This window comes from Poecilia formosa, unplaced genomic scaffold (genome assembly GCF_000485575.1).
Source record: "Poecilia formosa unplaced genomic scaffold, Poecilia_formosa-5.1.2 Scaffold93, whole genome shotgun sequence".
In the NCBI taxonomy this organism is placed as follows: domain Eukaryota; kingdom Metazoa; phylum Chordata; class Actinopteri; order Cyprinodontiformes; family Poeciliidae; genus Poecilia; species Poecilia formosa.
In genome coordinates, this window is record NW_006800032.1 from 28496 (window position 1) to 37395 (window position 8900).

General features: G+C 40.9%; 1 protein-coding gene across 1 annotated transcript; it reads right to left on the minus strand.

The window, feature by feature from the left end:
• Positions 1-4408: 4408 nt before the first annotated feature.
• hspb1 (heat shock protein, alpha-crystallin-related, 1) lies at positions 4409-8900 on the minus strand. Its single transcript, XM_007557926.2, has 3 exons — positions 8353-8900; positions 5725-5788; positions 4409-4945 (listed from the first exon to the last, which is right to left on the minus strand). The coding sequence occupies exons 1-3, from the start codon at positions 8732-8734 to the stop codon at positions 4789-4791; spliced, it is 603 nt and encodes a 200-aa protein (XP_007557988.1). The 5' UTR covers positions 8735-8900; the 3' UTR covers positions 4409-4788.

Here is an 8900-nt window from a genome sequence, read left to right on the forward strand (position 1 = left end):
TGTGTTTAAGTACAATGTAACTTTCTTCTTTCTCCTTTTATATAATTTTATGGAATAAGTGCAAAGCAAATCCATCCGTTCTGGTCATAATAGTATAAAGTTATTCAGTTGGTTGGAACTTTTGCTGGACTCCAAAAATGTTCCTGATTCAGTTTCTTGGAAAAGTGAACTGGTTAAGATAAGATAATACTGTTTGATAAGTGCTTTTAAAATTCTAATTTAAAAAAGGTATATTTTTTCAACTCTATTCCTTATCCCATTATCTAAATCCATCCATACATACTTTCCATATTTTTTTTATCCATCCATCCACTCGGATTTTACCGATTTGCATTACATTCATGGTAAAATGTAATGCAAAAAACTATAAAACCGGGCAGCTTGAGTCAGAGAAAGTGTGAAATTTTAATTCTAAAATCTGTGAATTGGTTGTGATTCTACTGAATTGCTTTGCGGGATTGTCTAGGCGAGTGGCTTTCTGGTAGGAATAACATTAATGTCAGCTTTAGAGCGCTCCATCACTTCCTGGGTAGGATTTAGCCAGGCACTGGAAGGAGGATTCACACACTTTATGCTTCAGCTGGTGCTTGCCTTAAATTTTTCTCCTCACCAAGTATATAAAAAAAAGGCAATCACAAAAATTTGAGGAGAATAAAAAAACTCTCCAAAACTTTAAATATCACTGAATTAATCTCAGGTTGACATTAGGCTGCTGGCTATTAAGCTCTCTCTAGTAAGCTTTATATTGGAAGCTCCTCCTATAAGACAAGCTATCATTACTGTTCATTCACCATAATAAAATTACAATCAAAACATGCAGAATATTAGCAGTATCCTATTAGTACTACAATCTTATCAAATTGTCACAATTTGTCTTTATACATCAAGATTACTCTAAGATTCCTAAAATTACTCAAGACTACTACAAGACAGTGCAATGACAACTTCTCCAGCACAAAAAAATAATAAATTAAATTAAGGTTTTGAAATGGCCTAGTCAAATCCTGAGTTAAAATTATACTTAAATTCTGCCTTGGGTTGACTTTTTCTACATAAAATGGCTGAAATAAATTAATTTCGAAGAGAAGTGTGGCCTGATATTCCTGTACAGATTGATTGCAGACGTTTCTGTGACTCGTTCATAGGTGCATATGAAGGGAGGTCTGTGCTGTTTGCACACTATGCTCTCTGTTGTTACAGAATAACATTTTATAAAAAGCATTTCTGGTTTGGCTGAGTGCAGGAAGTTGGGATCTGAGACGAATCCAATTAGCAACCTTGGATCATCGGTCTGCTTTTTTACACAGAGCACTCCCCCGGTTTACGGCCCGGATGGGTTCTGGATGGATGGGAAACGCCATGAATAATGCAGGCCTGCATTAAAAGTGGGGGGGGGGGGGTTGTGACTCACAGAGGAGGAAAGGTTGACATGCAAAGTGGTTTTAGAGTCGGGTGCCTTGTCGTAAGCCAGAGTCTGTCTGGTATTCATGAACTCAGCATAAATCATAAATTATACGATTCTCCGCTGGTAGGTTGATATTTATTATGGCTAATAGAGTCACATGTTGTGAAAACAGCTGGGGTTGGTCTAATCCTAGCAGATATGTTTCTCACTACATGTCAAGAGGCATGGAGGGAAAAAAACAAAAGAAAAAAACTTTTTTTTTTTTCCTGTGATCTACTCTTTGTAACCAACCAACATGTTGGAAGCTTCGTGCATAGCAGAGCGCTCTATAAATAGATACCCTCTACCCCCTTCCAGCTTTGGAGTCAGGAGTCGAGTTAGTGAGTGCATTAGCGAACAGGCATGCAAAGCGAATAACTGCAAGTCAACGTGGAGGAAGAACAAGAAGTGATGGAAACAACCAATCTAGCGATGATATCACAGGCTGCAGGTTTTATTTCACTCAGCGCTGCGAGACGGACAGCACAGCTGGCTCCACTCATGCAGCCCTGCATGCGATTGACTGCAACACACAGATCTATGGTAGCTGGTTCTGTCTCACTATATGAGGCCAAAGCATACGGGGCTTTTTCTCTAAAGAACTGCTGCAGAACTGAACCCATCATTTGCGTCAGCATATACGGGCACTGAAAGGCTCCCACTGTTGTTGATCAGAACTTTGACATTTCACTCAGGTTCTGCTTGTTGGTTTGGTGACGATTAAACAGGATATAAATTAGGTCAATAAATTAGAGGAGACAGATGGAAACACAATGCCTGCCATTCTATCGCTAGTATCTTGTTTGCTCCTCTTCAACTTTGTCACAATTTGTTACATTGAAACCACAAACTGAAGTGTATTTTACTAGGATCTAACATGGCAGATCTAAACAACATATACTTGTTCCTGTACAGTTCTGACTTTAGCCAAGATTGTATGCAATTAGGAGTATCGCGAAAATATTTTTTCACCTTCACAAGTGCTTGACATGTCCCTAAGAAGTTGCTCTTTGCTAACGGTGGTGCTGTGGAGATTTATTTATTTTTATTTTTCCAAGAAAAGATTGTTCTTGTTAACTAATCCTTTGTTAACAAGAACATCTTCCTGTCGTAAAAAACAAACAAGACTCACATTCATCTACCAGGGAAGCAGTCATGAGTTACTAACTGGGACATTAGAGTCGCTCTCTGATCATCTTGAAGAACGAGAAGGTAATTCAAAAATACTTTAGTTGCATTTACTTTGTTGGAATTGTTAAGCATGCAAAAAAAGTGAAACAAAGACAAAATGTAGTTTTTCTTTCAATAAATGTGCTAAAAGTGACAGATTGTTCATAGAAATAGAATGAGGTTACGCTTCTGCATTAATAGAAACATTTAATTTAAGGCTTTTTACACATCATGGGTGGTGTGAGAAAGCAGAGCGGTGCAGTGCATGAGTCAGTTTTTAACGTTTTTCTCAGAACCGTGATAACCTGAACCAAAGTGAAGTTCCTCTGGAACAAGGAAGTTAGATTTTATGCAGCTGAACCATATATGCATTTATCACGAACTTTCTTTCAGCTGTATCCATGGTTGGTAAAATCATTTAAGCAGAGAGCAATTCTCCATCAATTATGTATCTCTCTCTCTCAACGGACAGACAATTTATTAATCCCTTTGGGATTTTCCCTCAGGGAAATTGTAAACCCCGTCTCCCACACAGCAAAGATGCATCAAATACTTAAATAATGGTTGTTTTTTTTTTTGTATTATAACAGCCTGATTCTTTAGTCCCTCTGTTTCTGTTGTACTCTTGTTAGCCCTCTTTCCAGCCTCCAGTGAGGAGTTGAAGAGTTTAGTTGCAGAAGGGACAAAGGACTTCCTCAGTCTGTTGGTCCTGCACTTTGGAGGAAGCAGTCTCCCACTGAACCTGCTGTCCTGACTGCTGCTGACAGTGTGCAGAGGGTGGCTGGTGTTGTCCAGTTTCCAGTTAGTCTCCAGTTTCTGTAATGTTCTCTTCTCTGCCACTCTTGCCAGAGAGTCCAGCTTTGTACCGACCGCTGAGCCCGTCTGATTTGTTTCTCCAGGCTGGAAAGGTCTGACTTAAGAGATGCTTCCACCACAACACTCCACAGCGTATAACAGACTGGTAAAACAACCCCAGCAGCTTTCCACAGATGTTAAAGGATCTCAGCCTCCTCAGGTAAGTACATCCTGGTTCAGGCCTTCTTATAAAGCTGCTTGGTGTTGCTTGTCCAGTCCAGCTTGTTGACCAGCCACAGGGCAAGATATTTATAGGTCTGCACAACCTCCACCTCCACCCTTCCTATCAGAACTGGTCGTGGACTGCCTCTGGCCCTCCTGAAGTCAATGACCAGTTCCTTTGTCTTGGATGTGTTCAGCTGCAGGTTGTTTCTGTGGCACCGGCCACAAAGTCCCTCGCCAGGCTCCTGTACTCTTCTTCGTTGTCTTTGATGCACTCCATGATGGCAGAGTCATCAGCGTACTTCTGAATACGACATATATATACAAAGGCATTATTCTTATGCTACTGTTATGCTTTAATGTTTACATCTTTCATGCATTCACAAAATATCTGAAAACACTGTTTTCCCATTGATTTAGTTTCTTATCTGGAGGTTTTTGTTTAAGTAAAAGACCCTAATCTTAAATCTTTCAGAATAAGTAGCTTTCCTGTGAATGCTTCACCGATGTGCGATCGTCTGGAGCAGCCTCACTGACGCTCCGTTATTAAGTCTGTAAAACAACCATCAGGATGCATCTTGCTAGGCCTGAGTCACTCACAGGGCCTGGCTTGTTTCATTGCTCTCTTTTGCATGACTGACCATTGCATGAATAACTCAGTGAAAGGAAACTACAACATCGAGAGGCTTGATGTTTCTGTTACTATTAAACACAGCTCAGTGTGACTGATTAAGCATCGCAGTGAGGACAGAAACAGCCGATGCACAAGAGACCTTGTAGGTTTAACTTTCTTTATTTTCTGGTTCAGTGGCTTAAAAAACAAACAAACACATTTTCAGATAAAAATCGGTTGCTTTCCAACCCAGTGACACAACGTTATTGGCAAGGGACACTATCAAGTGGATTTGAAGATGCAACAAATAAAAGCTAAAATAATCTGTGAACGGGATCAAGCTGAGATGAGTCCTTCGGAGGAGTGTGGTCACAGATGGGAGAGGAAAGCAGGGGCATCCCACAGACCCAATTTGGAAGAAACAGTAAGATCCCCCCCACTTATATTTACAATTACCGGTAGACAAAACTCTTATATAAAAGTGTGTGTGTGTCGCTGAGTCACTGGCATGATGATTGAGAGAGGTCAAGGCCGGCTCTTCTTTCTACTTCTTGGCCACAGCTGCTGAGCTCTCCACGTTTACAGGAATGGTGGTCTCGGAGTACTCCAGGGCCGGCTTGTTGATCGGAGCCTCCACAGTCAGGACGCCCTCAGGGGACAGGGAGGACGTCACCTTCTCGATGTTGGCAGTAGGGGGCAGACTGGAGGGGAGCAAAAAGGACACAGTCAAGTTTTGGGGTCTCAAAAATCTTTTCACATTTTGCCCCCTTACATCCCAACCTTCAGGGTATTTTATTTATTTATTTATTTATTTTTTTTACGGATGAAAATCATGTGGGATTGGTGTCATCCCACTTTATTCTGCTGCCCCTAAATAAAATGCAGAGCTATTAAATACTTTTAGAGGTAAACAACATACAATATTATGCAATCCTGCAAACAAATATCTTTGTCAGAAAACTAACTTTGCAGTACAGTGAACTTTAATTGAAATGTGACACCAATAAAGGGCTACAGATACTTCTGCGCGGTACCTATTTAAATAATTTAAAAAGAAATGCAGAGACCTTTGATACAAGAACAACGAGAGCAGTCAACACTTCACTATGCAATATATTAAAAGCAGTATTGTGTTACAGCCTGCAGGTGGCAGCAGAGCTCTGATAAACTATAGATTCGCACAGTCAGGTGTTGTCCGCCAGGAGGCCTGACATCTAATAAATCAGTTATAAACTCGGACAAATCTAAAAGTAGACAGACTTTACAGCAGCAGAGGTTCCTTTTATTTTAACTAAAACGATCAGTCTTTAAAAAAAAACAAAAAAAAACATGAGCTTTGATTTTGTTGTCGGCTTGTTGCTTTATATTTTAATTATGTCATTATTTTAGATTACAAAGTAGAAAAACAACAACCTCGAAACAAAACAGGTTAGTGCTGAATCACCCGGTTCTTAATTACTGATAGTTAAAAGTTACTTACGTGTATTTTCTGGTAAAGCTTCTTGACACAAAACCATGTTCGTCCTTCCTCTCTTCATGCTTGCCTGTGAAACCGACAGCATAATTAGCATTTCGTTAGCTTAATTGTGTATTTTCACCATGTAATTAATGACATTCAAATGGTAAATTCTGTTTAATTTTGCTATTCAGATAGTTTTTCTAGTATTGAATGAAATCTACAAACCATGTCTTCACAAGGAGGGTTGAAGACATAATTAAGGAAATTAGCGTAAGCTGTATCTCCTGTTTTTAAACCATGAATTTATGAGATTAGTGCGACAGCCCTGGTTCTTCTACAGCTGCAAACTTTAAAACTTGGTGATAGAAAGATGTTTTATTGCCTATGTAGCTCTTTTAGTTATATGTCAGTGACCGTACCTAAACTTAACCTTTGGAGTACTCTGGCATTTTCTGGAGTATTCAGGCTGAAGCTAATGGAAGCTAATCGATAACCAATAATTCACTAGCAAATTCTCTCTAAAAAACCGAGTTACTAGGGGACATTTTAGCACGTAAAAGAGGAATAGAAGGAGAAAAAACTACACTTTGAGGGTTTTTGGTGGTGGTAGTGGAGGTTGAATTTAGACTTGCTATTTGTTTTAGTGTCTACACTATGCTAACACATTGTTGTAAGCAGGATTTGATCTCTTAATTAAAGGTCTGTCATAAAAATGAAGAAGAAGAAAACGTGAGCTACTGCAATTACATTTTGGTTAGCACTTTTATTTGCTTTGTGTTGAAATGTCACAAAAATATCTACTCCAGTTGGTAAGGCTACAGGCACTGAATAGTTTCTAAGCAGAACTGAAAAGGACCTTTGTCTTGAAAGGTTCTCAAACTGTGGCACCTGGACACCCTTTTGGGTTTTGGGTTACCTTCAGTGGTACTCAGAAATTGTATTGCCAAACATTTACAATTTTTGAATACAAAACTGATTAATTGTTAGAAGGCAAGAAAAGTAATTTAAGAAAAAAAAAACCTTCAAAAACTGCAGTGGAGAATATTTTGCTAAAATGGGAGCAGACAGGATGCAGAACAGTGTGTCAAGGCACAAGCTAATCACTAGCAAAATAGGCTGGTGAATGTGCATTTTTTAAATTTTATGTGTTGAAGCTATGAAACTCACATAGTGCAATCTCTTGAAAAGATTTTGTAACGTCAGAAGTAAGCAAGCAACTTATTAGAGCAGCTTTTGCTATGTTTTTAAATGTGTGGCAGCCATATTGGTTTTTCAGGTCAGCCCAGGTGAGAAACCTTTGACTTTCTTTTGGAAATTAACTTGGGAGGAACTTCCTGTTTTATTTGTCGAATATGGAACATGGAAATGAAATGCAGAATTACACTAAAACAACATTAGAGTAACCTTATACTGCCAGTGGAGGAGATGATGTTTTGGCCTTAATTTCATGTCTGTCAAAAATATATTTACAAAATTAGTACAAGGTCTGAGATTAACTGGTTTAGTCCTTAGCACTCTAAGGAATGTTAGATATTACTATTTTCAATAGTAATATTCATATCATCTTGTTCATAAAGGCCTTTGCATTGTTATTATTACTATCAGAAGAAGAAAAAGTGGTTTTGGCATTGCATGTCTGTCTTTGTTGCTTAAACGCTGCCCCTCTTTCATGTTTGTTTACTGTAAGGAGCAGATAAAGGCTGCTGACCTCAGACTCATATCTTCTCAACAGGACCAAACTGCTTGATATAAACACACAGCTTCAGCTCAGCTTCTTTAGCAGCCATTAGTTGTGAACAGGCCTGCACCAGCTGAGGAGATAATACTTTAGTGTGTGGAAAAACAATTCTAATTAAGCTGATGATGTGAACGTTTAGACATGAGGTGCCAAATTCCCCTCGCATTGAATCACATGCTTTGTTTATCTCTGTTTTCCTGACCCGGTTCAGTGTCTAACACCAGCGAGGCTGGCAGTGAGGGAGTGGGATGGGATCCAGCTGTCCTTTTAAAGTAGCAGATAGCCGTCATGACTCACAGCTAAGTCGCTTTGCTATGAAGATGGTCCTTTTGGTAATGCCATACCGGCGGCGGAGGGTACAAGGCTTCGGAGATCAAGGTTATTACAGGATCTTACATCAGCTTTCAGTTTGCTTTAGTGTTTTGGGATGATGGAAGGGGAGTGAAAATAGCTTTTTCCATAGCTGACCTGCTTAACTGTCTACCACAAACTGCATATTGTCTATCTATGGGCTTCTATCCCTCATGTCGGGGGGGCAGAATACATCTTGAGACAATATGCTGAGGTGAAATCATGACAGGGTTGGTTAGATATTACAGTTTTGCTCTGCATATCTGTTAGTGGTTGCAAAAGTTTCCTCCCACAAGTTGAACTGTGTGTTGTGATGTATTTAGAAGCATATCGGCCAAAATGCCCCTCCCTTCCATTGGGGCGGGGTGTCCTGAGACAATATCCTGAGTTCTGCTTATCCTGCAACTGGAATCTTATCCTAAGTCTTAAAGGAAAGTATTGTCCTCCTGCAGTTTAACCTCTTGTAATTCTTGCTTTTCCAACTCCTCGCATCTTTCTCTGTGAAGGAAACTTTTAAAACAAACATGCTCAAAAGAAGGAAGGAAGGAACAAGTGCTCACCAGAAATTTCCAAAACGCCGTCCTTGGTCTTCACCACCAGCTCCTCAGGTGAGAAATGGGGGACGTCCAGGGAGATCTTCCAGTTGTCCTGCGTCTGCTTGATCTCGGACATCCCGCTGCTCATCTGCCGGGACAGGGTCCTGGCTTGGTGGGCCATCATGTGGCCCGGGTGGTACATCATGGGGCCATGGGGCATCATGATGTCCGGGCCCATGAGCGATGGTCTCATGTACCCGGGCCAGTGGGTGGTGGGGAACCCAGAGAAGTCCTCGAAGACGGGCGGGAGGCCGAACGCCTGGTCGAAGATGCGGCTGGTTTGGTCCCGGAACGGGTCCCAGCTCGGGGTGCGCTGCAAGGTGAAGGGAATGCGTCTCTCGGCCATGCTGGCTGCGGTCAGTCAGAGGAGGTGTGTCTGGAGACGGAAAGCTCCCAACATGCTCCCTGCCTCTCAGCACAGCACCTTTATACGCTCTGAGATTCCAGCCCCCTGCCGTCAAAACATCCCACCCACTCGAGCCCCACCGGCACACCTCCCCCAAGATGTCTTG